Source organism: Synchiropus splendidus, chromosome 2 (genome assembly GCF_027744825.2).
Source record: "Synchiropus splendidus isolate RoL2022-P1 chromosome 2, RoL_Sspl_1.0, whole genome shotgun sequence".
In the NCBI taxonomy this organism is placed as follows: Eukaryota; Metazoa; Chordata; class Actinopteri; order Syngnathiformes; family Callionymidae; genus Synchiropus; species Synchiropus splendidus.
Window position 1 is genome coordinate 23,802,588 of NC_071335.1, and position 27,413 is coordinate 23,830,000.

At 44.0% G+C, this 27,413-nt stretch overlaps 1 protein-coding gene across 1 annotated transcript; it reads left to right on the forward strand.

Annotated features, from left to right (window-relative positions):
• The first annotated feature begins 12,535 nt into the window (after window positions 1-12,535).
• Window positions 12,536-17,274, forward strand: lsm6 (LSM6 homolog, U6 small nuclear RNA and mRNA degradation associated). Its single transcript, XM_053856623.1, has 4 exons — window positions 12,536-12,599; window positions 12,924-13,025; window positions 13,959-14,072; window positions 14,768-17,274. Exons 2-4 carry the CDS (start codon window positions 12,932-12,934, stop codon window positions 14,800-14,802), a joined length of 243 nt encoding a protein of 80 aa, XP_053712598.1. The 5' UTR covers window positions 12,536-12,599; window positions 12,924-12,931; the 3' UTR covers window positions 14,803-17,274.
• The last annotated feature ends 10,139 nt before the right edge of the window (window positions 17,275-27,413 follow it).

Consider the following 27,413-nt stretch of genomic DNA (forward strand, 5'->3'; position numbering starts at 1 on the left):
GTCCTCGGACTCAGAGACGAGAGCCAAGCCTGACAAACGGAGCGATCGCTGGCCACCGATGTAAACCAGGCCACTTTATTTAATGAAAATAATGATTGATTCTTAATGAGTCACCTCCAAAATACAAATAATAATCACTGATTCAGTGGGAGTCGGGCCCATGACCTGTACGGGACACTTGTTAAATAGAGGTGAACACGCCTCGCACGCAGCGCTGTGTTTGTTCACATTTAAACTTTTATTTCTCTTCAACTGTTACCTCCAATATGAATTGCCGTCTGGGCTTCTTGGCAGTTGTTTTCCACGGACATGCATTGAATTAAAAAGCTGTCCCAGATACTGATCAAACAGGTAAACAGAAGCCCAGTGAAAAGGTCTGGCACAGGTTTGTATGAACATTTTTTGTCAGCAGGGAGCAGGAACGAGTATGTAGAGGAGGCTGCCCTTGCTCTGTGAGTCCTTTGTCTCCCTGCAGCTCCGCCCCCTCTCTGCCCGTCGTCCAATGGGAGAGACTTCAGGTGTTGACCTTATCAGATGGAGGTCAGAGCCAGGTCAGAGATCTGTTGCTAAGCTACAGTCAGATAAGTGGCTGGGGTAGGCAGCGGTGGGTAGCGCTGTCATTCAGGGCCTGTCATGTAATCTGCTTCATTTGCAGGCGATTGTCTGGACGTCAGAAGGGCTATCTGGCCGGTACGGTTCTAATGGAACCAATTACAATATGGAAACAGGCTAAGCGTTGGCAGCTACTCTTGGCACTTGACTCTGTTTGCGTTCATGCCAGCCATGGCGAACTCTTGTAAACCTGATGGCCACTATTTCTCATTTTTGTTTTCGGGATTATGTCCTTTTACTTTTTATCTTTGTAATTGGAATTTAACAGTATTACAACACAAAACAAAAGTAGGAAACAAGGAAACAAGTAGGAAAAGCTCGAGGGGCAAAATCATATTTTATGGGAAATAAAATTCATTAGAAAAAAGTATTCATGGCAACATGTTAAGCATTTGCAAAATTGAATAAAAATAAATACATAAAAAGTAAGCACAGTTGCTGAGAAGAAAAGGCATCTTGAGACCAGACAGAAAATGTAAACAAACCCATGAGACAGATTTGAAGATCTTGTGATCACTCAGAACACTTAGAAATAAGTCATGGAAAACACAAGGCCAATGTCACACAAATATTTTGTAATATAATATTTCATGTAATTTATATATGTACCCCTGATTTATTGCTGCAACACAAAAGGTCAAGGTCAAATCGCGCTGGATTTGTATTGATCACAACTTGGCTGCGAATAGAGGTCGAACAATAAAATCTCTATGAACTATGAATCAGGTTCTTCACCACCTACAGATACCAATTTGTTAAACACTCTTCCTGAAAGCAGATTATTATGGAGGCCACGAAGAGGACGAGCCATCCCTGTTGGAACGGCCCGCTTTACGGCAAGGTCAGACAGTCGACAGGAGCAAAACAAGTGGAGCAATTCCCACCAAAAGAGTAAGGAAGTTGAGACCAAACATAAACGTGATGCTGCAGAGCCAGACTGTCGCGTTTCAAAACACGAATCAACAGTCATTCTTGCATTGACGGGAACCGGTGATAACGTTGTGCTCTCCTGGAGATAGTGAGACTCCCACACTGATGACGGAGGATCACTGGGGTGGAAGCTCATCAGCCATGAAGGTGTGTCATGTGAACATCTGCTGGGCGGGAGAGAATTATAATATGTGGATGTGGCTCCAACAATCGGCGTTAGAGGTGGGATGGCTAACTGTGAAAGCCTGCCCATTGAACCATGACCGTGAGGTGTTGAGAAGTGCCTCGTGAGTTGAGCAAGGGTTACCTCAGAAGCGGGAGGTCGGGCTGAGACTCACATCACGAGTTCTGCGGATTCAATTTATGAAAGTCGGAAAACGTGACGTCCGCTAAAGTTATTCTCTTCCTGTCTTGATGGATGTGCGCTCCGTTTGCTTCTAGAAAACTCACCAAAAGGAGAGGAAACACACATTTGCACAATGTTTCTTTAAGCATATTACATTCATTCAAAACTTCTACTTCCTGTTTTCGTTCAGGGAAGCCATCTTGGATTGCATAAATCATTGTTACAGATTCAGACCAAGATGCTAATATCAGATGCTAATGTCAGTCAGATAGATGAACCAGTGGTCTCAAAGAGCTGCAGTGGTTGCGGAAACTGGATGCAGGACACACATTTTGTCACTATAGACATTAAAGTTTATTGATGTCTGTGATTCCATTGCGTCTTCCGTTTCATAAAGCCTCATCTTCCGGGCTGTCTTCATTCTTAGCTGCTGCTGGACGCATAGCCGTAAATAATCCAAATGAAATTTGTAAATACAAAGGAGAAGAACAATAATAATATTAATAACTTTTGCTGTGGGTGCCCTCTCTTGGCTTGAGCGCCTGCCCCACAAATGCCTGAGTGCGAGCCTGACTAGAAGAGTGTACATTTCTGGATATTTCTGTGGATACGGGAAAGAAAATCCAATCTTCAGTGGAGACAAAAACAAGCCTTCAACCCCAAGAGGTCAAAGGTGTAGTATTTTATCTGAGTATGTGTCGATGGAGACCTTCAGAAAAGTAAAAAATAAATAGGAAAAAAATGGACAGAGGGAATTCTTTTGAGTACGATCTGCAAACAGATATACATAGGAACAAAATTGGAATTAGAAACTGGTAGTAAAGTCTGCAATAATTCATCTGTGAGCTTCAAACTATTTATGATTCTTGACTCATTTAGAGAGTCAAGGGTCCCGCCCTCAGCTAAACACAGCCTTTATATATAGTCCAAAGAGCGCCTCAGCAGAAGGGAGAGGGATGTGGAGTGAACGAGGGAGGAAGACAGGAAAAAAAAAAAAGAGAAAGATAGTTGTTGCATCTTCACACAAACATGGTCTGTTCTCCCACTCTGCCATTCCGCCACCTGGACCAAGCAATGTGGGAGACTGCGCCACACAGTGATGAATGACACCAAACAGGACGATTTCTGTTCACACTGGGGGTCATCTGGACTGAAAGGGGCTGACGCAGCGTTCAAGTGACATCACAGATTCCTCTGCTCTGACACCAACAGCATGTCAGTGTCGAGGTGTTTGTCGGAACTTGATTCTCAACCCACTGTTTTCTCCAAAATCAGCTCATCACTGACAAAAAGATGGACTTGTAGGTTGGTGTTTCCCTTCATATTGTTAGTTCATTCTCATTGCATTGACAGAACCAATAATAATAATAATAATCCTTGTTCTTCGTCTTCTTCTTCTTCTTATTATTATTATTACATCATTAACAAAAGTCTTGGGCTCATTTCAATTAATATCTTTATTATTCCAGATGCGTTCAATGGAAAAAAATGTTAATAAATGTGTAAAACTGTTTAAATATAATAATAATAATAATAATAATAATAATAATATTGCACCATGAAATAAATAATTAATTCATTAAACATTTAAGCAGCATTTTCTTCATTTTCTCTCCAGCTCCACTTTCACTGTGACTTCATGAGGGCCACAAAAATACAGGCCAAGGGCCACTTGTGGTCCCCAGGCCTCACTTTGGCCCAGGTCTTTTCTAGCTCCTCCTGTATGTGTTGTACATGCCCGCTTCTGCCACCTACTGCCCTGTTGAATTAGTTCCATGGATGCCATTTCAGACACGAAGAAGTGTATAGGTTTATACACAGCGAGATGAAATACATAAATATAGGAGCTGTTTGCTGTGGGTCTTTTTAACGTGTTCTTTTGACTCCTTTATTTTCTCACATAATTGACCCTTCACTCCACACAGAGATATTGTGCAACCTCAGGTGGATGTTAAACAGCAGAATTAAGAGCAAAGTGGCCTTCAGGGTCCATGTGAGGAACGAGACCTCGGACAGTTTGCCACAAAGACACTTAGATAAGGCACGTGGCGATTCGTCCGTGCCAGTCTGAGCACTGTAACTCCAACGTGGGCCCTCGTCTGTTGGATTGGCGTATTGTGAAAAGAGGTTCTCAGTGTCTGGGCGCTTGCCAGCTGACATTCCACAGAGACAAATTGAGAGAGCGGCTCGGGCAGATTTATCAGGCCATTGGCTCGCCTCAGGAATTCTCTTGTAACATGGCACTCGTGCAAATGGGGTGAAGAAATTAGAAAGGAAAAAAAATGGTTCCTGCGTTAAAAAGTACTTCACACGTATTACGTATCTGATAGTTTAGATCGAGGCTGCGGTCCGGCATCTTTTAATATGCAAGAGGCTGGCACAAGAACATGGCTGTGCGCCGTTGAGTCACAGTTCCTCTGCGGCAGGAAGAAGTACTGGTCAAACGACAGAGAGAGAGAGAGAGAGGGAGGGAGGGAGGGAGGGACGGTGGAGCGGGAGATATGCATGTGTGTGGGATTTAAAAGGAACTGCTCCTGGCAGTCTCGGTTATTTATTCATTTCTGAAGCAATGAGGTGTCGGGAGGAAGAGGCCGGCGAAGCCACCCCGAGAGGTGGGGAGCCTTCTTCCGCTGTTGCCTCGACTGCGCCAGCAAGTCTTCACCTCTAAACTCAGTAAAATTAGATGAACTCCAAACGCAAACTGCTGAACTTTAAATTCAAAGTAGCGCGATATGCAAACACATCATCGATTATTAATGACTCATATTAACATCCCTGTTTTTTTAAAGCATACAATAGAGACCTAATGTCCGCACACTCCCACCCCCCCATTTCTGTCAGCATCTAGAGGTTATCTGCCAAGCTGATGAACAGAGAGATTGGCTATGAAACACGAGGTGTGACAGTATGGCAATATGTTATAGTATGCAGGCAGAGCTCATCAGGAAAGAGAGGATGAGTGGCTTTGTTCCAAATGTCACGATGCATATTTATGGCCGCGCTGGAGTGGCTCCTTGTATAAGCACCTCTCGCCATCTATCAAACCAATCCACTTCAGTGTCTCTCTGACAACCTGATAGGACGCCGTGATCGAACAGAGCGATCCACCCATTTAAGCACATTCTCCTCTCAAAGTCGGTGCAGCCTTAACAGGCACTTTTTCACTTTGTATTTAACGTAGCAGATGAATGTCTTGTTCACCAAGGGATCAATCATCTGGTCGGAGTGCAAGGCTGAATCATGCTGTTCTTTGGACTGCGAGGATGCATCGTGCTTGAGCAGAAAAACAAATCATGAAATAATGTCACTCCTTATTATTAAGAAGTCCCAGTACAACTCCAGGCCTGGGGATGATCCGGCGACTATGGAAGCAGGAGTCGTTGTGGACAAAAACCTGGTGCGCGACCGCCTTACAGCCTTATGACTCTGGTTTCCTCTCACTTCTATGTGATGGACATGCGACCTGTCCAGGGTGCTTGTCACCCGACGTAGCTGAGACAAGCTCCACTGGGTGGGACACCCGAAAAAGGGAATAAGGAGCAGAACATTTTACGCTCTTGTCAACTCAACATCAGGAATGTTGTCTATTTATTATGCTTTTCATTGTCTCAGTTGCACTGGAACACAGGTATTTATTGTATGGAGGAATTTCATTTTACTCACAGAAAGAGCCTTGACAAGCGTGGGGTTTCTGCTGAGTTTCGACCAGCATCCAACCGTAGTTGCCAGGATGTTTCCCACGAGGTCCTCCTCATAGTCTCACCTGGTGTTTGGCCAAGCACTGAAACATCCAAATTTATGTAAATGAAAGGAGGGAAATGATGAGACAAGTTGGATTACAAATTATATCTTGTCAATAGTAAGACCTGGGCCCAAAACTTGGCTTACCATCAAGTCATTTCATGCCCATAATCTGTACTTCAGACCGCCTAACCCGAGGCCAAGTCCAGACCAAGACCAAATTCTACTTCGACAACCATAAGATACATAGTAATCCTGACCAATTCTGAACGTGAAGGACCAGAGATGGACGGCAACACTGAACGGGAAGGTAAATGTGATGCAAAATTCTCTTGAGAAGGGTCACCAGTACATATAGCATGTTTCACTGGGACTGACTCTGTCTTTTATGGGCGAGTATTGACACCTCCTCACCGTTGTTTTCACGGCTTCTTTCCACTGTTTAGGATAGTGTGGTTATCACCGCTTCCCTGTTGGTTATGTTCAAAAACCATGACCCTCTTCATCTTTTGGTCGGAAAAACTGGCTGCCAAGCTCACTGGAACCATTTGGACGCTTGGCCATATCTCCGCTGATACTGAAGCTGAAGAGCTTTTTACCTGCATTCCAATGGTGCGTCGACATGATCTAGGTCCAGTGACCTCACAAAAGCAGGTTACTGGTCCTCGCTTCGACTCACTGAGAACAACACTACACTTATTTAGAGTTGTAATTCAACAGACCCAGCTTTGTAGACGATATGTGATCATCTCAAACTTAAAACGTGCGCATTGTTCCATAGGCTTATCGCAGTGGGAAACAGATAGATGAGGATTACCAGATTACCTGGTAAATCCTGGTTGTCTTTACTAAACACATTACTGACATGGTGCATTCACACTGAACTGAAATCTCAGGTCATTTTTTTTCTACCTGGATGGTGTCGGTGCATTGGAGGAAGAACCAAATGCAGTAAAATAGTAGTAGTTTTCCTTTTCTCATATACAGATTATAGTGCATTGAACGATGATGATATGGAGGACGCCGGCGCCGACAGGATTGACAGGCAGAAAGACAGAAGCCGAGCGATGAGCATCAGGCCTGCCGAGCTCTCTATACGCCGAGGAGAATCTCAGGAGAGTCGTGTGCTGCTCCTGATCGTATACACCACCGGACGGCCAGTCTGGCTGACTCCTCTGGGAGAGAACATGGCTCCAGGGCTGTAGCTGCGTTGATGGTCCTCCCAGGACCAAAGCCCTTGGGGATCCAACCCAAGACGAACAGCAGTGATTTTTTTTTTCAGGATTCTGCAAGCACTGATTCTTTTATGACGATGGAAGATGCAGAGCGGATGGGATTTAATTCCAGGAAGTGATTATTTCCACCTTGTTTCCGTCGACTTCAGCGCCCCTTACTGCTCAAATCCTCCTGTCATTCAGCTGTCATCGCAACTGAGTCATCCAGTAGCGCTTTTGGTTAAGTGCCATTACCATGGTAACTACTTTATAAGGACAAAGCTTGTAGGAATTTCGACAGTTTCATGCACAACTAACCCCTCAGTATTACCCTCTTAGATAGCCCTGTCTAGTGGTTTGTCTGTGCTTATTTCACACACAAGATTACAACATCTTATAGGAAAACCTAGTGTGACCTTAATACCAGCTTCCTCACATTATTGCTCAAATGAAACTCAGGACTAGGAACCAATATATTCTCTCTTAATCCTTAAGGCAATCCTTAAGGATTGAGGTGTGATGACCAACCCAGACTAGTATGAAGACCAAACACTAGCTCCATACAAAGACATGAAGTGAAGTAAAATGTAGAGTTTTGACTTGGAAGAGAAACCACATGGAGAAAGTCAGATGTAATTTCACCCACGTTTCTAGTCAGGAAACTAGTAGTAGCGATCCCTTGTCCCCAAATAGATGATTTGCCAATGTCATTATCCGAGAGTTCGAGAAGCGATTTGTTTGAAATCTGAATGGATTTTTCCCATTACAATGAATGGAAAAAGAAAGAATGCGTTCCAAGCCTTAAAACAGGCTTTTGTAGGAGTGAATGTAGAGTGTGTGCTGCAGGTGGCTGTTCCTCTATGTGTGTGGCCGCTGCATGTGGGAGGGGTTGCCGAGTGAGTGAGGTCTCTCCAGAAGTGAAGAGGTGCCCGGTGCGTGTCCAGCTCTGAATGTGCGCTTCTGTGCAGTTTGGCTGTGACAAAGTCATAAACCAAGTCACGCTCTGTCCCAGACTGGCCTCATCCCTGTCCCAGCTCCAGCCCACAACAGGACATCAAACCCTGGAGTGTGGCTCCAGCCTCGGAGGTGTGGAGAGCGAGCACCTCCCCTGTGACACTCTACCACGGTCCAGTGCAGAGACAGGAAAGGTTTTACACCTCAATATGAAGAAAAAACAGTCAGTAAATGTAGCTAACGGGACACGTCTGCATACAGAGGCTGCGTTATACACAATAACAAAGCGCCTCGTGGGTCACCTGATCGGTCCGCGCACGTTATGTTTTTTCCGGCTTTTTTCAGGGGCGTTCGAGTTCTGGATTTTCGTTCCAAATCCGAAGCAAAACAATCCACACATTTTTGTTCGAATAACGGGACGTTCGAAAAATGACGTACCACTGTATTTAACAGTATCACCCTTTGATGGGTTTTTATGAAATATTTTTATTAATAAATAATCATACATAGGTGGCCAAGATGGGATTCTGGTCACTTGGGTCAGGTGAATCCATCCATACACCGACGAAAGCCTACAGCAAAATAAAACAGTGATGAGACTGTTTCAATATCGTAGTCTTGAATGTATTTTTAATATTCTCCAGAGAACACAGAGTTTCTTTTAAAGTTTTCAGACATAAAATGGCGGCTCAATTAGTGATCAACACATTTAAAATGCGCTCTTACACAATAATCTATTGGTAATAATACAATTTCAACAGTTTGCCTTCCACACTACTGAACAGTGGGTCTACTTGTACGACAGACGCCAGTGCAGACAAAGACACATTCTAGTGAAGACTAAAATCAAAATAAAAGCAGAACATCACAATTCATCTTGAACACATGATTTGTAGAGTGAAATAAAAGCTGTTGTTTTTTAAATTCAGTTACTTAGATGCTGCTGTTTGCTGGAGTTTGAGGAGAGATTCCGCTCCAGTTCCAGTGATTACCTTCGCCCAGTTCCGGATAACCAAGAAGAAAGAACCCAGGCTCTCACCAAACATCTGTTTTTGTATTTGAAAACTCCCAAAGCTTTTCCATTATCTTCCCCATATCAGTCTCGACCTGAAGAGAAATCCTAGCTTCAGAGAGGTCAATGCAGTCCAGACTCCCTCCTCATCTTGTACCGCCCGCTCCCACCTCTGCCCTCGTCCTGAATATTACTTCAGGATACAAGAGCAATACGCACCCCCCAACCCCGTGTCCTTATTCTCACTCACCTTAAACCCTTTCCTCTTCCATTCCCAACCTACAATAGCATCTTCTGCCGCTGTAATCTTTCCATTTCATGTGGCTGCCCCTCGGGGTTCCAGGGTCTGATGATGACCTGCGATTTGTCTGTCAGTTGACAGCTGTGTCGTCGTACTTTCCGGCCGGACATTCTTTTTGTGAGACGTGTCTGAAGAACAAGAGTAATACACCGTTGGTTGGAACATTCTAACCAAGTGTGAATTCATAGGAAAGCACAAGGTTTATCCATGTGACATCAAACTCTGTGCACATGAAATATGAGGGATAAAACAGCACAAGACTGCGAGCGAGACACATATAGAAAAAAAAAAAAAACAGGATAAAAAAAGAAGCATTCAGACACAAGTGGACACCTCCACACTTTTAGTGCGAGTTATGCATCGACTGCATTAACTGTGCCCATGGTTGACATGTAATCGCGGCTAATGGTGAGTGGCGCTGACGGTGATTTTAGACCACAATGTCAGTATTTACAATTAACCTCTGTTTCTGCTCAATTATTATGTAGTGTGTCTGGGTTTCCACGGGTTAGAAGCCCACTTGTGGGCGAGTCCTGCGGCAGAACCAGAGCATTTACAGCAAGACTTTCCGAGGTCCACACACAGAAACTGGGTCCTACCTCTAGTCTTTGGTGGTGGATGGAAAGAGCTGGACTCTACACTGGAAATAGGGTGAGAAGCTTTAGTTGGACACCTCCCAAGTGAGGTCCAACTGGAAGCAGCCACGAGAGAGAGCATGTCTCTCGACTGAGGTGGGGATGCGTCTGCGTTATGCGAGAAGATCTTAAGGAGGAGACAAAACTCAAGGCCGACAGCTTGACTGTGGATAAGTGGAAGAAAATGGTGAGATGGTTGGACAATCAAATTTGAATCCGAATGGTGCTGTGGGTTGTTAAACACAACCATTTTACTAAGGCAGCATGATGGTTTTAGGTAAACAAATCCTGTATCTTTATTGCCGTCATGTTAATGGAGAAAGTTTGGTTATAGCTTCACAATTCTGCTATTGATCTTTCATTTTTTGACCTGACTTATTTTGCACCTACATTGGGCGAGAGCCAGGTGCTTCTGAGCCACTGCACCGTCCCATGCTGGGATACAGAGTGGACAGAGACGTCTGATGGCCCTGAGGTTTGTCCACAGCTTTGTGAGTCGAAGTTGAAGAAGTTGGATTTATGAGAGGAAAACAATTGTGTCCCTGCCAGATGAACTCAGTCAGTGTGTGCACCTCTGATTTCAGTGGCCGTCACAGTTCTCTGTACTTGCTTTATTATGGTCTTATTGTGAAGTTCATCAGGTTTGAACGACAGCTCGGAAAATGAAATAGGAATGACACGTTTGTGAGCATGAGCTTCGAAGTTACAGTTAAAGCATTTGAGGTCCACTTTGTATGAAACTTGTTTCAGTGTCAGAATGTTCTGCTTCTCACCGTCAGACTCCTGTTCGCTTCTTCAATCCCTGCATGTGTTGTATGAACATCAACAGACAAGTGCGGAAGTCGCTATTGAATAAACCCTTATTTCCACCTGAGATGCTCCATGCTGTGGTCTTCCAAGCTCTCGCCGGTCAGAGCTGCGCCCGCCTGCGTCGTCTCAAACTGTAAGCCACGGATCTCCCCATGCATATCCGAACCCAATGTTTCCCCATCATAAACTCGACATAATCTCAGCAACAATTTCAGAGTTGGACTGAAACATACAGCTGGATATAAACATCCATCATCCACTTATTTTGTTGAAAAAAAAAAGGATAACTGAAGAGCACCTATCAAAGGACTTTAAAAGCAGTGAAAACTACAGTTTTTTTCATCTCAGAAATTCACTTGTTTTCTACTCTCCAGCTCCATACCTTTACCATTATGGCCGCTTTGAACCATATTTTTGGCATTTTCTGTAAAGATGCATGTTCCGTGACTCACTCTTTGAAAGTTAAAAAAAAAAAAAATCCTATTACACACCCAGACCTCGTATTTGGATTAGTTCAAAGAGGTCATCACTGAAGGCCACAATGATAAACTGTGTTTACCTCTTTTTTTTAACCACCCTTTTTTTCTTTTAGAGAAAGCAGACGTGTGTGTATGGGGCCAATCTTCATTGAATATTCATTAACCGGTGCCTAGGTGTATACATGGCTCTTAACCACTCTTGTTTATGACTTAAGGACTTGTAGTACTGACCTTAGTTTAACACAGCAGCAGATACCAAATTAACCTCTAGCCCCCACAGGGCTAGCCATGCCCTGCTAACAAGCAACCTGTCTAGACACACAAGAAGTGCTTTATGATTGCATCCCTCTTTGTCTCTCTCTCTCCATCTCACCCCCTCCCACCTCTCTGAACCTCTCTGTAAGCCGCGCTCTCACACCTCAGCGTTTCATTCATATTTCCCCCCCACTACATCATTTTCCGTGTACCTCCCAAGGTGTTTCGTGTTTGGGTCATGCGACGCACGACCACGGTTTTGTCACACACCCGACTTTATCATGAGAAACACAGCCGAGTGAAAAATGAAAATATCCAATAATCATGTCCAGCATGAACGCCGTCTCTGCTCGATTATAGATGCACAGTAACAGCATCATTTATCGATTTCAATAATGATGTTTTAATAAAAAACATACACACATATCCTCCGTAATAGATCATGGCCTAACTGCAGCATTGAAATATTTTATTTGAGAAATTTAAACCAAGTGTGATTCAAGACATTTTGAATGTTTATCCTGCACTGTAGTGGCTGAACTAATGTTCAGTTGAGCTCAAATGAATGTCATATGTCTCTCTCATGCCAGTTATTACATGACCTCAGGTCACCATGCACAACAGTGCTGTGGCTCATGTGATCCGGCATCACTCTCTTCTTAAACCCGTTGAGCCTTTTCCTCCATCCGTCTCAAGTGTGTTCAAGGTTTGAGAAAACAAAAATAGTTTCCCTTTAAGGGGAGTCTTACTTTGCAATGTGAAGAAAACACGTCTCTGATTCTAAACAAACACTTTCCCTGTTGCTTCAGCGGTTTGGACGTTCGAGACGCTGCATTACATGAGCAACATCTCTGACTGTTTACCGCTGAACAACTGGGTCATCGGTCATGTGCAAATGACAAAAGGATCGGTCAACCAAGCGTGCGACCTAATAATTAACCACTTCATGTTTACGGAGGGAAACTAATGACCGACAACATTACGTGTGGCACACAGTGTTCATTTTTGTGCTATTCAAATGTAGCACTTCATGTTCATCAGCCGAAAAAAATGAAAAAATAAATAATCATCTTAGTAAAGATATGTATTTCATTAGGCTGTTATTAATTTCCAAATACTTGCGGTCAGCTGAGTGCCAAAATATTACGTAAATAGTCACAGTTTTTCAATGTAAAATTGAATTGAATCTCGATGGAAGACACGAAACGTTCCACCGTGACGTCAGTAACTGCATGAGGGTTTTAGTTCCTCACCAGCTTCCGTACAGCTCTGGCTTCTGAACGCTACGCAGAACAACAGAGAACCGGCAGGTTGGTTTCCACATTTATTCACTCGAAAGATGTTTTTAACAGGCTCTAACCGCGTGTGTGTAGTTTAGTATATTAAAACAACCATGCCCGTTTGGTTGGGATAAATAACGACGATGTGCAGCGCTGGAAAACCCTTCTGTTGTGTGTTAGACCGTTAGCTGCGCGTGTTAGCTCTATGCTAACAGCGTAGCTAGTTTCTATTAAACTTGCCATGTTTTCAGCGAACTACTGGCAGAGAAAGGCATCCTGACTCGTTAATCGGCGAGAGAGTGCGACCCGACGGTGGAAGTGATGCTAATGTGCTAAACCCGTGTCTGTTTGTAGCAGTAAAGATGAGTCTGAGGAAGCAAACGCCGAGTGACTTTCTGAAGCAGATCATCGGCAGACCTGTTGTGGTCAAACTCAACTCCGGTGTCGACTACAGAGGTATGTGAAGCAGGTTTCTTCGGATTATCTGAGAGTTCCTCGACTGTCCCTTTTAAGGATATAAAAACGTCCTGTTTAAGATGTAAAAGATTCGAACACACACAGTTTAGAGTCTTCCATTTACCTCTGTTTTGCTCTGTGGGAGGAAACATGGAGACTGTACAAACTCCAACTCGTGTCGTGAGAAGTTTTGAGTTGAGCCCTGTCTCAAACTTTTCAGACCACAGAACAAAACATTACATACTTTGACGGGAATTCTCCAGTACTTAATCAATATATAAAGTTCAATTCTGCTCAGGACAGAATGAAATCCGACGGTTATCTGATTAAAATGCTGAGTAGTGTTGTGGACTGAATACAAATCAGTGTTAGAAGTCATAAGTAAGCTTGGCACATGTGCTGCCTGCGTGTACATTACAATATTTATTTAAAATGACCCTCATTTAAAGTGACATGGATGACAAGAGTTATGTATACTCAAGATAAGGGAACATATTTTCTTCAAGATTGGAAAAAAAAATATTCTGCCTTCATAAAGTGAATATTATGCTACCGTTATATGTAGCTGATGAGACTCAAAATGATCACAAGGAAACTGACTTAAATAAATATTTCTCTGGAAAAAGTTTGACTTTATTTTTGTTGTGGTCTTAAGATGAACAATCTTTTGGAAATAACTTGGGGGGCAATATGTTTTCAGAGTGGAGGATTATTTTTAACGGTCTGTGGGTTGGCTACTAACTTATAGAGCCTTCTGTTTACATTATCTGCTTCAGGGAAAACACAATCACATTAAAAAATGCCTTTTTTTGGCTAAAGTATGTCGGGTGGCTCGACCTCACTGTGTCACTCAGGAAAATAGGCTGATGTTTTAAATGTGGCGTTGATGGTTTGAGTCTGCTAGACTTCTCCAGCTGTGTTCTTGTGTTCCAGGTGTCCTCGCCTGCTTGGATGGGTACATGAACATCGCCATCGAGCAGACCGAGGAGTACGTCAACGGACAGCTGAAAAACAAATATGGAGATGCATTTCTGAGAGGCAACAACGGTAAGAGTGACATGCCACATTGTTGACAGTGTTGCTAAATGATTCAAGAGCATGACGCAGGATGAAGAGTTCATTGTCATTTCATTGTCTGAATAGTGTTTTGCCCTTGTTGTCATCCAAGTGTTGAAGCGTGTTTTCCCGGTTGTAACCAAGGACAGTAAAGCCACCTTTGGCTAATTGTGTCGCCATTTTGGGAGATCAAATGTTTTTGCTGACATTCTCGTAATTTATCAAAAAGACCTTGAATTTAAAAAAAAGATCGCCAGATAGTCAAATCCATTTTTTTTAAATGCTTGAAAAGAGAGCCTCAACCTCGGGTGCTACTTCTATCAGAATTTGCGTCACAAATATGTTTAATTTTTCACCTAAATGATCATCAGGCTTCTCTCTGAGTTCCATGCAACTTTTGGACATTCAATTCAAAGGTCAGTGTTTTTGACCCCATCAGTTCAGCAGAAACACACCACGTGGGCGACATATTGGGTCACGATGTGTCCTGCACAGCAGCGTGACACATCCTCCTCTCCATCAACATGCAGAAAGAATGATTTGGTTTTTGCCTCATCATTTTCATGTGACTTTTTCTGAAAATGTTTCATTTAAATGCGTGCAACGTACCAGCTGACTCTACTATCAAATAGTTGCAGAAAAACGATGATAAAAACAGTTAACTTGTTTCTTTTCCTTCACCACAGTTCTCTACATCAGCACGCAGAAGAGGAAGGTCTAGTGAAGATCGCCTGTTTTCTTTTTTTACTTTTCATTTGTAATTTGTTTTATGAAAGCATGTTTTGTTAGAATGGGATTCTTAATAAAAGCTGAGTTTGTCCGCGGCCAACATAAATCCAAATTTCTCCTGTGTTTGTGTTCACGTGAAAAGTCAATTGAATTGTGCACTTGTCATTGTGCTTTGCCGAGGGTCCCACCGAGGTAAAATAACTGCTGATGTAGTTGGTCTTTTATACTGTATAAAGCAAGCTTGCCTCCTCTCAATTACTTCTGTGTATCTTGTGAAAATGAAGAAGCATGAGCTTAAAGTTAAACATTTAAAAGCTTCTGAACAACCAAGACACTGACCTCAATTCCTCTGCCTGCTAGCTTTAAAGCAGCAAAATAATTCTGCAGGAACTTTTTTTTTTTTCCACAGGAGAGGCAACTGTGTCAACTCACGCTTGTAGCATTTACGTAGGTTTTTAAATTAAATGGTTCAATACAACTGTGCTCATGTTAATTTGGGAGTGATGACCACCAATGTTAATTTCTGAATGGGCCTCAAGTCAGCAGCGTGATGACTTTACTCGACAGCTTTACTACTGGTGGCTTCAGTCCTCTGGTGTTGCACCTAAAAGCATCCGGTAAATCAAATCACGTGGCAGCATAATGGCGTCCGCTCACATACAGACAGCAGGAGAGTGAGTGACTGTTTGAGCCTCCAGAGCTGGGACAAAGTGGTAATCAATGAAAGGATGCTGCGCTCTTCTAATGGAGGACGGATGATTTTCCCATTCAGCCCCATGCGAAGCTGCGAGTGCCATGACATCGCTCAGAAATGTATTTGAGATCTGAATGGTCAGTGCTGCCCGGGTGAGCAGGGCTTTCAGTTGGATGACCTCAAGAAGCTGCAGCCACATACAGATTGACACATTTCCCTCAGATCTGTTTCGCCATTTGTGCTGGTTTCCCTCCTCAAGCTTGTAAAGATACTGACATGGTTTCATGGGAGGTGGGACGTTTGTCCTTTGATGGGATGTCGTTTGTATCCGGAGGTATGTTTTGTTGTTCTAAGGGGCTATTTTTAGGTCATTCAGAATGATCTGTTTTGGGGAGCTATGCTCTGTTTCTTGTCATGTTTTGTCATCCTTAGGGTGTGGTTATGTCTTGTCCTTTGATGTCTTGATTTAATATCCTAAGGTTTTCTGCGTCCTTCAGAATGACCTGCTGGTTGGCCTTTTAGACTTTTGCCCTGTTCTTTAGTGTGAAGTTTTGTTGTCACTTGATGGGATTGTTGATCTTTCTTTGGGTGTGATTATTTCTTGTCTTTGGTATGATCGTTTTTTGCCCTTTCAGCTGTCTTTTTGTCACGTTTTGTCTCTTTTGGTGTCCTTTGGTGTGTTGTTTAGTGGTCCTTTGGTGGGATGTTCTGTGTGATATTTTGCTGTTCCTTGGTGGGATTGTTTGTCATCATTAGGGTGTTCTTATGTTCTTTGATGTGACGTTTCAATGTCTCAAAGTGCTGCTTTTTTGTGCACTTCAGAATGTCCTATTTCTTTTGATGCTGGTGTTGTTTGGTTCTGATGTTTTGTAGTCCTTTGGTGGCAAGTTTGTCCCTTGGCTGCATGTTTTGTTGTCAGTTGGTGTGATGTTTTAATGTCTTCTGGTATGGCTAGTTGTTGTCTTTGACGTGAATATTTAAGGTTGTTTTTGGTATTTGGTATGATGGTTTCATATCCATGAGTGGTGTTTTTGTGTCTTCACGTCTCACTGTAGTGTATGTTTTAGTTCTGTTTTCTTGTTGCATGCTTTGCTCTCGGGTTTGTGCCGTGCTTTCTGTTGGCCCCCCGCTATCCTTGGGTACCTTCTTTGGTCATAGTCAGGTGTGATGCTTCGATGCCCTTTGGCGTCAAGTTCCACACCCTTTCTTCGACAAGCTCTGTGCTCCATCAGGAAAGTTAGACGTGGGGAGTTGACACGGCATGTCGGGTGGAAGTAGGGCAGAGGTTAAGAGACGGATTCATTTATAGCTGAGACGCTGAACTTGGACCAGATGTTGGTCCTCTGCGGGAACATGACATTCTCAGTGACGGCTCCACCCTGGTGTCTACGTGCTGCTTGTTTTTAAATGGCGTTTCGACTGAGTGATGCTGGCAAACACCAGCATATGCGAGCAATTGGAAGTTTATTCTGTTTCCATGTTGCCCGAGGTAATTTCTCAAATTAGATCAAAAGTGGCAACACCTCATTACACTAAGATAAGAACCCCATAAATATGATTCATTAGGCTCGTAATGAGAATGTGATGGCGTTGAGGCAATGAAGGGATTTCTTCCAAGGGTGGATATTTTTTTTCCCCCTTTCCCTCAAAGAGCCTTGTTTTCCAACCCGTACATGCGCACTCTGGCCCCTGAAAGGAGACAAAAGGCTGCCAAGGTCAGGCCCGACTTGAGAATGAAGGACGCGTTATTGATCAAACTCTGTTGAGCTGTAGCTGTAGAAAGGCTATTTTGAGAGGGGGGTGGGGGCGGGGGGGTTCCGACGCACGGGCAGATACAGGCTGTGAGTGATATGTACACAGAACGCCATTGTACACGGCGAAACACACAGAGAATCATTATGGCTCCTAGTGAGGGTTAGCAAAGGCAAATATTTACCCACTGGAATCATAACTGAGCCGCCGGCTGTGTGGCCTCACTGGGAACCCAATTAATACCAGTCAGAGGAGCCAGCGAGAAGTGGACGCCCGGCCATTAAAGCATGACAATACAGTCGCCGGCGCTCCCACCTGCAACTGCCTCTCTCCTCTCTCGCATAGTTCTACTTAAGGGTGCCTTTCCCTCCCAGTGACAGACGGTCGGCTCAGGGCATCAGGACCCGCCCACCACATCAAAGTGGTCTGGCCGAGTGCCAGGAGGAAAGATGCTGCAGAGGCTCAGCGTTGATGTATGGAGGTGAGTGATGGAGGGGAGAGGACAAAGGAGGCTAGAGTGGGGTGACAGCCTTGTTATGGAGCAGCAGAGGAAGCGGGCAGTCAAGTCCGACAGCACCACCAGCTGCCAACAGCGCTGCACTACAGCTATTACCTGATGCGCAAGGGAGGACGGGACGTCGGAGTATGACTTTGACCCTGAATGATCACTGCAGCATGGCCGTCTAGCCTTTTCACGAGGGATCAAAGGACAATCGGAGACCATTTCTTTTGTGTTCCGCACAAGGACGCGTGTAAATATAAACCCATTCAGCGCGGATGTACATCTATTCAGTGGAGCTTCTTTCAACGTTTTGTGAGGTTTGACAGCTCCCGTGAAAATGTTCGCCCTGATTGATGTTGAAGTACGCAGGATGCACGAGGGTCACTAAAAGACGTTGCTGTTAGGGCACCAAAATTCATGACCCGTCGTATGTTTTCTTTTATTCTCATCATATGCTTAGTGATACCAATATGTTTGTCATCATGCTGTTGCTTCAGACTGCCTGAACCAGTAACACGATGGCGGGACTGGCCAGATTCACGACGTGATCCGCGGATGTGAAGCTGATCTGAAAAGCGCGCGACTCGACTCTGCTGGTTTGCTAAATGATCGCTTACGGTCAAAGTTATGATGCAGCGAAGGATCACTTTCCATACCTAGCGACCTGAGACAGGCTTACAAGTGCGGATAGTAACTTCAAGTTTATAACAGAGAGAATAGAGAGATGTGCTTTGACTGAGTTCAAGCGAAAGCATAAAGTAATGCTATGGCTCGTAAACAAATAGTTGAATGAGTATGTTTTAATATTTAAGTATATATACAAGTAACATCCGACTTAGGACCTGCTCGAATTAAGTCCACCCGTACTTACGACCACAGCCAGCAGATGCTTATTTTTTTTATTCAGTGTTTGGCACCACAGCATGTAGCAGCCCGGCATCACATACGTAGCATCTCTCTCTCACACTGCTATCGCTACAGCAGTACCTATAACCCTCATGTCGGCCATTTTGAATGGCATGGAACCAATCCCGGTCATATGTCGGATGTTACTTGTACTTTAAAAAAAATCCATCACCAGTATGGGAGAAGGCCCAGATCATCTTCAATCCTAAATCTGCCTCTTGGAGCATGAAGATACACACACTTCAGCACCTGAAGAAGAGCCACTCACAGTTCTACAGTAGCGACAGCGTGGAGACAGGCGTATGCTACTGGCAAGATCATACCTGTCAACTCATACCGTTTCCCGGTATTCTATATGTTTTTTTACAATTTCAAATCACGACTTTTATACGGGCAAAAAATGAATTAGAACAAAAAAAATCGCACTGATGTTTCACGCTAGACTGATATCGACTCAATTTCGGATCCAAAACAGATCGTCTCATCTCACTGGTAGCTGACGACGGTCAGCACATCATACGTGCGAAAGTTCTCCTCAATCGCGCATTTATTTTTCTCATCGCTCTCGGCTTTGTTGACAGGAGCGTTGTGTGCGCATGCGCGTTGCACTGCGGCCCACAGCCGTTGTTTTGAGTTGTGTTGCAAGAGGAATCATTCAGAGAAAAATCATAGAAGTAAAGCATGGAAGAATCGGAATTACCACCTAGTAAGAAGAGAAGAGTCCAAGGAAGAATGATTTGTTTTAAAACATGCTGCACATGGTAAATGTAATGCAAGAGCTGTTACATTTGTCATCTTTATCGTTTTCCAGTACATTGTGTGTCTTGCTGTGATGTAAATAGTAACAATAAAATATTAAAATGCGCCGCGATTGTGTTTGTAAGGTTTCTTTTCAATTTATAAGAGGAATTGCATCGCTTTATAAGGGGAGTTATTGGCAGAGGCCCAAGTAGCCAAGCAGCTGTACTATTCAGGACCGTTTCCTGGGCCTGGCCTTGAGAAGACATAGCCAACAGAAGATGTTATCAAAGATGGCGCATCTTCACTTGTAACAGTGGATTCTGACTCGCAGAAAAGGGGCAGCATTCGAGTGAACACTCTCCACATTTTTCTTTGCCATATTATGTTTCCCTGCAGCACATCAGGCCAGTCTTTGGTTGAAGACCAAAACAGGGTGAGACAGGACTACTGAAATGGAGGTTGACCTTTTTCTCCGATACGGTTAAGGAGCTAAATCATTCACCAAAGACTGAAAGCAAAGTTGCGTGAATCGTGGGGAGTTCTCAGAAGGTTGCTTATATGTCCAGACCAAGCACCAAGACCTTGGACAGATGGAGAGATCATATCAGCAAACCTCCGCATGGGAGGTTGAGTTCAAGAGAGGGAAAGGTAACCACTGAAAGTGCACTGTAGACACTTTCAAACATGCTCAACCCGAGAAGTTTGACGGCAAAAGATTGGTAAGATTTGAGATTTGTACTTCAGAACGGTGATACAAGCGGTGGTTCCCACCGAGGCAAAGAACAGTCCCGTCCTTTGTGAGCTTGACCGGCGTGAACCCTGACAGCCCGTCATGTGGCTCCGGTGTGAATGGTGGCGCTGCTGACCTCCCACATTCCTCCACACTGGGCCAGAGGTCCCGTCAGGTTAGAGCACTGTACAAACAAAACACCTCAGCAGCTGGAACGCTCGTGTTAGAACAGCTGCTACTGATTCATCCAGCAAATCCATGTTGGTGTTTATTCATCAGCGCCTTCCAAATACGTTACTCCATCCAGAAGTTTCCTTCTCCGCCAGAGTGGGACCGTCGACGCTTGTTTTGATCATAATTGAGTGTGAGGGCTTCTGCCTGTCTGGGCCGCTCTTTATTTAGCCCCTCAGGACAGTCGACCTTGGCCAGAAATGTCACCCTTGACCTTCTTATCTGGAGGAAACTATTTCCAGCGTGGACAGGGTCTCTCGTGATTTATCTTGGCTCCGGACGGCAGCCCCATGCAAATGGTGGAGGTCAAGGGAGCGCAAATAAGGCCAAAGAGTCGCTGTTGTTGTTGTAGATCCTGAAGGTTTTCGCTGTTATATACTGGAAGAAACACCAGTGCTGCAATTGATCTGCATCTCCCAGGCCCCTGCATGTGTGTCCGCACATGTTCAGTGACCTACTGTGGAACGGGAAGTGTTTTGCACGAGTACGAAGCTGCTAAAGCTGCATACGTGGACACAGTTACAAGTGAGGTTCTGAACCTTGATGTAAGCGCTCAGGTGTGGTATCTGACATACAACTGGGGCATGAATCGAGCATTGGAGAGGGACTTGTGCTGAACATCACTGTGGAAGTTTTAGCATCTGAAGCGCAGTTGCCATTGAACCACTGTCAAAACTCGAAATGGCTAGCGATTATTGTGGCGTTAGCATGTGCGTGTTTGGCGATTGTTACTGAGGAAGGAGTGAGTCTGTGAACGGCTTTTCCACGGACGATGTGACAGGATTGAAGTTGCACAGAGATACAAATGTCAGCCTGCACGGCGCCGCCCTAGTTGCGTCTCTGATGGGTCGTTTGCCGTTTACCCTGACAAGCCGCTATGATCACGTGGTCTCCCATCCAAGCACTCACCGGGCCCGACTCTGCTTGGCTTCCGAGATCCAGCTCGGTCACCCTCAGAGTGGTATGGCTGTAAGCGGAGGCACTTGGCCCCACGCAGACCCTTAAGCCTAGCACCACAGCCACACCCTTCGCGCCCGGGGGGCTAAGACCCGCATTTTCGATGGGTGAGCCAGCCCACGACCCAAGTGTTGGTCAGCCTAAAAGGAAAGCGGAGGACACCACATTTCCAAAAAAGCTATACTGGAGCCCAATACAACACTTCAGTGTAAATTATTTTCGATTTTCTTGTAACAATGACATGATGTTTTTCATTCATACCACAACTAACCGACAATTTACTGATACTTTAAAGACTACTTTTACTTTTACTTTTTAACAACAAAATGACGAGAAAACAATTCAAGAAATGTATACATTTAAAAGGACATACCTGAAAGATACTGAATATACTGTAATAACACTGTCCTTATCCTGAGCGATGCGCTGAGATCAGGGGAGGACGGACGGGGCGCTGTCGGTCAGTACTCAGGTCGGCCATGACGTTTGCTTTAGAGACACTAGCTCTGATACAAAGGCGAGAAGCAGAGTTGGACGTGACTGAGGACTCTTCATCTGGAGCGACGAGAAGACAAGGTTAGAAACAAGTCAGTTGTAGAGACAAAGTTAGTCATTAAGTGTGTAACAGAACAAAAGCTTCAATGTTTGACAAAACCTCACAAAGTCAAGCTGGCAATTCCACAAGTTCGTCTGTCCTTGCCAGCAGCAGCAGAGAAGCACACTTGTTGTGAACTTCTGAAGAAGTGAGCTCCACTTGCTGGTGTTACTTAAACTTCACGTTCAATGGACCCGCTGATATAAGCAGCGTATGCCTCCAGGTTTGATCTTCTCAGGCAGCGTTTTGTTCCGGTCATGTGAACTTCATGTACAGCAGATGTAGATATTTCGGTAAGGAATCCTTTAGTTATATTACTCATTAGAAAAGATGAAAAGTGTTTCAGTTCTTGGCCTCGACATGTTTTCACCTCATCAAATCTCTTTGACTGGATATTCAAATACGTGCTGTGTGTAGCTGCACCGCGGATATGGAGGACGAGCGCCAAGGCTACGCAGTATTCTCTAGATATAACATCCTTTTCTTTTGGCGGTACGGTAAAGCAAGGCGTGACCGCGTCATGGACCAAACGCAGCTCCATCTTCAGAATCAATGGCTTCAGACTCCAGGTCACGGCCACGATTCCGCGGGCGAGCGGTAATTAGTCACCACCGCCAGGAAAACAGCCCGTGTCAAAGAGCCGTTACGTCCCGGTCGCCTTGCGCGGACGCCAAGTTTCACGGCGACCACACGAGATTTGCATGGAAGACAAACTCACCCTGCGCTCGGGCAATTAGCCTCCATTACGCTGCTGCGGCCGCTGCCAAACGCGCCTGCCATGCAAGGTAATCCGCCGCGCAGCTGGCCGGCGCCCAAAACTCTAATAGCACTATTGCAAGAGTCTGCTGTTGTTTCTCCGCGCTGTTACTGAAAACAAACTGCCGTCGTGTCCCAGACAAGAGCAGGAAGTGGGTGAAGTAGTCGCTGTCAACGCTAACTTGTCGTACAATTACACAGGCAGTGAGCTGCTTGTGTGCCGCTGCCAGAGTGTGGCTAGCTCTTACGAGCCATAAACCACTGACCACTGCCACACCGCGCTGCGTGACGGAGTGAAAACTGTCCACGTCGGGTGTGAAGCCGTAGACTAGTGGCCCGTAGTTGCTATTTGAGATGTGTTTTCCGGTAGTGATGATGATGATGGTGGACGTGTTTGAGTCATGCTCAGTGCTTTATGTTGACAAAAGCAGTGTAGGGGGCGGCTGTGCTGCTAAAGCGCTGCGGAGAACCCGGCCATTGTTTGACATCTGAGCATTTAGAAGTGAGTCATGAGGAGAAAACCTTCCATCATAATGTTGTTTTGAAGCACACAGACAAACTGTGTGTGTTGCTCATCCTACTTAGTAGGGGTCAATTCTTGACAAAAGCACTATCCTTGTGAGGACTGTATGAGGAAATTTGGCTGGACCCATTGAGTTTAAGGCTCAATTTGAGGATATAACTGGGTCCACATGACTGGGTGTAAGTTTGGTTTGGAGTCCTGGTTAAGGTGAGCCATTGGTTTGGCATGGTTAGGTTAAGGGTGAGAGGCTGAGGAAAGGGTTATGGCCATGTCCACTAAGTGTGTGTCGGACGAGAGCTGACTTGAAACCATTTTCTTCTGAATAGTTTTGGCGCCTGTTGGTCATTAAAGAGACTCCACTGCGATGACTTCTTATTTCTGACGCCCAGGATGAACTGGCTTTCATGTTTTACCTCCCAGTTAACAGGTCTTGACGTGTTGGCTGCAGCGCCCGGGTGTTTGATGTGTCACCTTACAGAAGCCAGATTCCCAATGAGAGCAACAAGTGTGATGCTTTAAGACAGTGGATTCCACTGACTCTGTGGAACATGTGTGCGCTCACACGGTGAGTCGGCGGCGATGAGCACGACCTCGGTGCTTTGACTCGCTGCACCCGCAGAGTCTCATCTTGCTCAAGGGTAAAAAGCAGACAGAAGAGTTATGACTTCCAACCACCTCTGGCCATCAGAGAGGTCATGAGGAGGCAACGCGCGTGAGGCGCGGTGTGGACGCACTTGGGACCTGGACTTGGGCCAGAACTCTGGTCACACAGTGTCCTTACAGTCGCAGTGTGATCGAGGATTGAACTGAATCATCGCCATCGTCAAGAAGATTCATACTTGGTGAAGCCATAAGTCCACGCTACAATTTTATCAAAACTGCTAAACCACATATACATATATATATGTATATATACGTATACATGTATATATACATGTATATGTATATATACATGTATATATACATATACATGTATATATTTTTCATCATTATATTTCATTATTTTAGTCCGTTTCTTGCTTTGTTGTTTTTTTTACTTAAAATAAATGTATAATATTTTGCAAAAATACAGTCTTTTTAAAATCTTACTAGATTATTTTAATTTTTTTTTTTTTCATATACATAGATATGATGTTTCTAAATTGTTTTAAGAAACAAATGACTTGGTTAATGTTGTTTAATGTTTAGCAGCACATTTACATAACAATAACTAATTATTTAAAAAAGAAACACAGTACTTTTTACTAGTAAAAATAGTTGATTACTTAAACAACAGTTAAGGTTAGAAATAATAAAGAATCATCATTGAAAGTGAAGGTAACAATTATATATATATATATTATTTTTGTCCGTTTCTTGTTTTATTTACTTAAAATAAATGCATAATATTTTGCCAAAATACAGTCTTTTTAAAATCTTACTTATTTAAATTTTTATTTTCATGTACTTATATATATATATATATATATATATATATTATTTTCATGTACTTTACATTTACATGTATATATATATGATGTTTCTAAGTTGTTTTAAGAAACAAATGACTTGTTTAATGTTTTTTAATTGTTGCAGTATGTTTTTATGTTTTTTTTTAACAATAATAACTACAAATTATTCAGAAAATAAACACAGTACTTACTTTTTTATTAATAACAAATCCTTTATTACTTTATTAAAGAGATAAAGGTAACAATTATAGTTAATCTATTCTACTGTATTATTCTGACATAAAACTTGAGTGAGGAGGCAGTTGTTGCTTTATTGGCAGCAACCCTTTCACCTTCCCCTCCGCCCTTTATTTCCCTTCTCCAGCGCCCCTCACTGGTGTGCTGAGCATCATGACATGCTTTTTCTTACGGCCCACCAGCGGAACAAGGGACCATTAAACACAATGTGACAGCGAACAGGTTAGTCACTGATGCTTTTTATGTGGGTGTGTCACCTGGAGAGCGTCTTCACACACACACACACACACGCACACACACACCCTTCTGTGTGCAGGATCTTTAATAGAGCAGACGGTTAAAAAGGTAAAACCGGGGTAAGAAGTGGCAAAAGTGAGGGTCCGGCGCTGCATACCAATGGCCCCACGAAACATTCTTACATCATATTTCTACTTTACTCTGACAATCCCTGTTTCCTCTTCATGAATTAAAGCGTCTCTGACCTTCAATTAAATGTTTACAGCAACATTTCTTCGGCTTCGCCCTCGTGCAGCCGCTGCTGCTTTAGACCTCACTATCGCTCCACAGCTCACGCTCTCCTCATGGAGCGTATCAGACCTTGACCAAACCTTGGGGTCGGTCGACTCTAAAAGTGTGGAGGGCCTCGGCCTTCCACGATACACAACAGGAAACACCTCAAGAGCCGTAAACTTTCACAACTTCTGACCTCCATCGGGTCATGTCACACCCAGGAAGTCCACCTGTGTGGTGAGACGGACGTCCACATATGGGCTTAAGAGGCTTCATGACACAGTGCGCTCACTTCCAGGGTCCATTAGATGGCACTCTTTGCTGTAAACTCGAAGGATTTGAATGAAACCTCACGTCCATTCTAACCCGAGAGCGCCACCTCTCAGCGTGTGTCCTTGTTCTCTACCGACAACCAAACCATGCACAGTGTGACATCATAACCAAGCCACAACCAGGACTTATTCTTGCCTGTGTTCTTTCACAACATTTGTGTATTTAAGTGTTTCATACGTTGCCAAAAACTGCTTTGAAAATCTTCATCTAAGCTGAATATTCCATTGAGCAATGTCACCAGCAGGTGGCAGTCTGGAAAAATAACACATTGCTGAAAACCAAAACAAAAAAAATAGACAACTGGACAATTTAGTGTAATGTGAGACACTTTCTACAGAATTTTGTTCAAGGTTTCTCTAAAAAAAAAAAAAGGCTAAGGAGTAGGGGATGACCTTTGACCTTAGGTTGTCAAGATCTAGTTTGCCTACTTCCTAACCTTGTTTTATTCATGTACTGTTTATAAGTTGGCACAATGTGCCCCCTTCTGACGTGCTTTCTGCGCCCTCTTGTGGCCACCCTTTTTTTTTTTTTTTTTTTTTTTTTATAAATTGACCTGGATTTGTTCCCTCACTTGACTGGAGGCCGGAGACTGGAAACCCTGTGAGCTCCAGCCTGCAGCGAGCTCCCACTCAGCCGCCGCTGAAGAAACTAGGTCTTTCTCCCTCCAAGTTCCACCGTTTGAAGCAGAGCAGAACTGAAAAAAGGACCCGGGTGCTTGAACGCCTCACGGTGAATAATTAAGAAATGTGCAATGGAGGGCGACATGAATCAGACTGCGCTGTCAAGTCAGTCAAGTCAGTCACTCGGAGTTTGGCGCCACACGGCGGACCCAGCTGTCGCTGCTGGGAGGGTCACGTGATCGATAACAGCCGATCAATGTTCCACATCCTGAATGAGGTCAGTCCATCCAAGCAGCAAAACGTTTTCACTTGATGTCAGACTCTGGGATTCTCGTTGCTCAGACTCGGAATCACGTCTCAGATGGAGTCGAACTCTGCTCCGGCTCGCTCACATGGAGCGTCTCTGTCACCCACAGGTCACTGGTGTCAGCTCGCTAAAAAAGACTTGGGGAACTGGGAAGCCTGAAACAGGCTTGGTCGACTATGAGTCGTTGGAAACTGGGAGGTCTTTCCACAAGAAGACTTGTGGAAAGTTCCAACTCCACTTGGTGACGTGAGAGTTGGACTCACAAAAGACGGAAGTCTGAAAATACTTTCCGAAACCTCGTGGCTCGAAACCGACTTGATGAACTCAGGATTCAAATTAGTGTCGGAAAACTAAGACGTCCAGAAATAAATTTGGTCGACTTGGAGGTGACTTGGTGAACGAGGAGCTCTCAAACAGTGACAATGATTTGGGAAATGAAGAAGTGCAAAATTCACTTGGTAGACTTGGCAAATATGGACTCACAAAACTGGAGAACCACAAACACACTTGAAACACACTTGGTGCACTCTGGATTTCAAAAGAGACTCGGAAAACTAGAAGGTCCCCAAAAGAGTCTGAAAATGATTCTGGGAATGAGGAAGTCCAAAATTCAGTTTGTAACATGGGTAAAAGACTTGGTAAATTTGGACTGAAATACACTCACAAAACTGGGAATATGGGCAAGAGACTTGATGCACTTGGGTTTTAAAATCAACTCTGAAAACTGCGAGGGTCTAAAAATACTCTAAAAGATACTA

What these genes read in the sequence shown, in the direction of transcription:
- lsm6 (XM_053856623.1), top strand. Translation starts at nt 12,932, where the DNA reads ATGAGTCTGAGGAAGCAAACGCCGAGTGACTTTCTGAAGCAGATCATC. An exon ending in CTCCGGTGTCGACTACAGAG is followed by an intron (nt 13,026 to 13,958) that starts GTATGTGAAGCA and finishes CTTGTGTTCCAG; the next exon opens with GTGTCCTCGCCTGCTTGGAT. An exon ending in ATTTCTGAGAGGCAACAACG is followed by an intron (nt 14,073 to 14,767) that starts GTAAGAGTGACA and finishes CCTTCACCACAG; the next exon opens with TTCTCTACATCAGCACGCAG.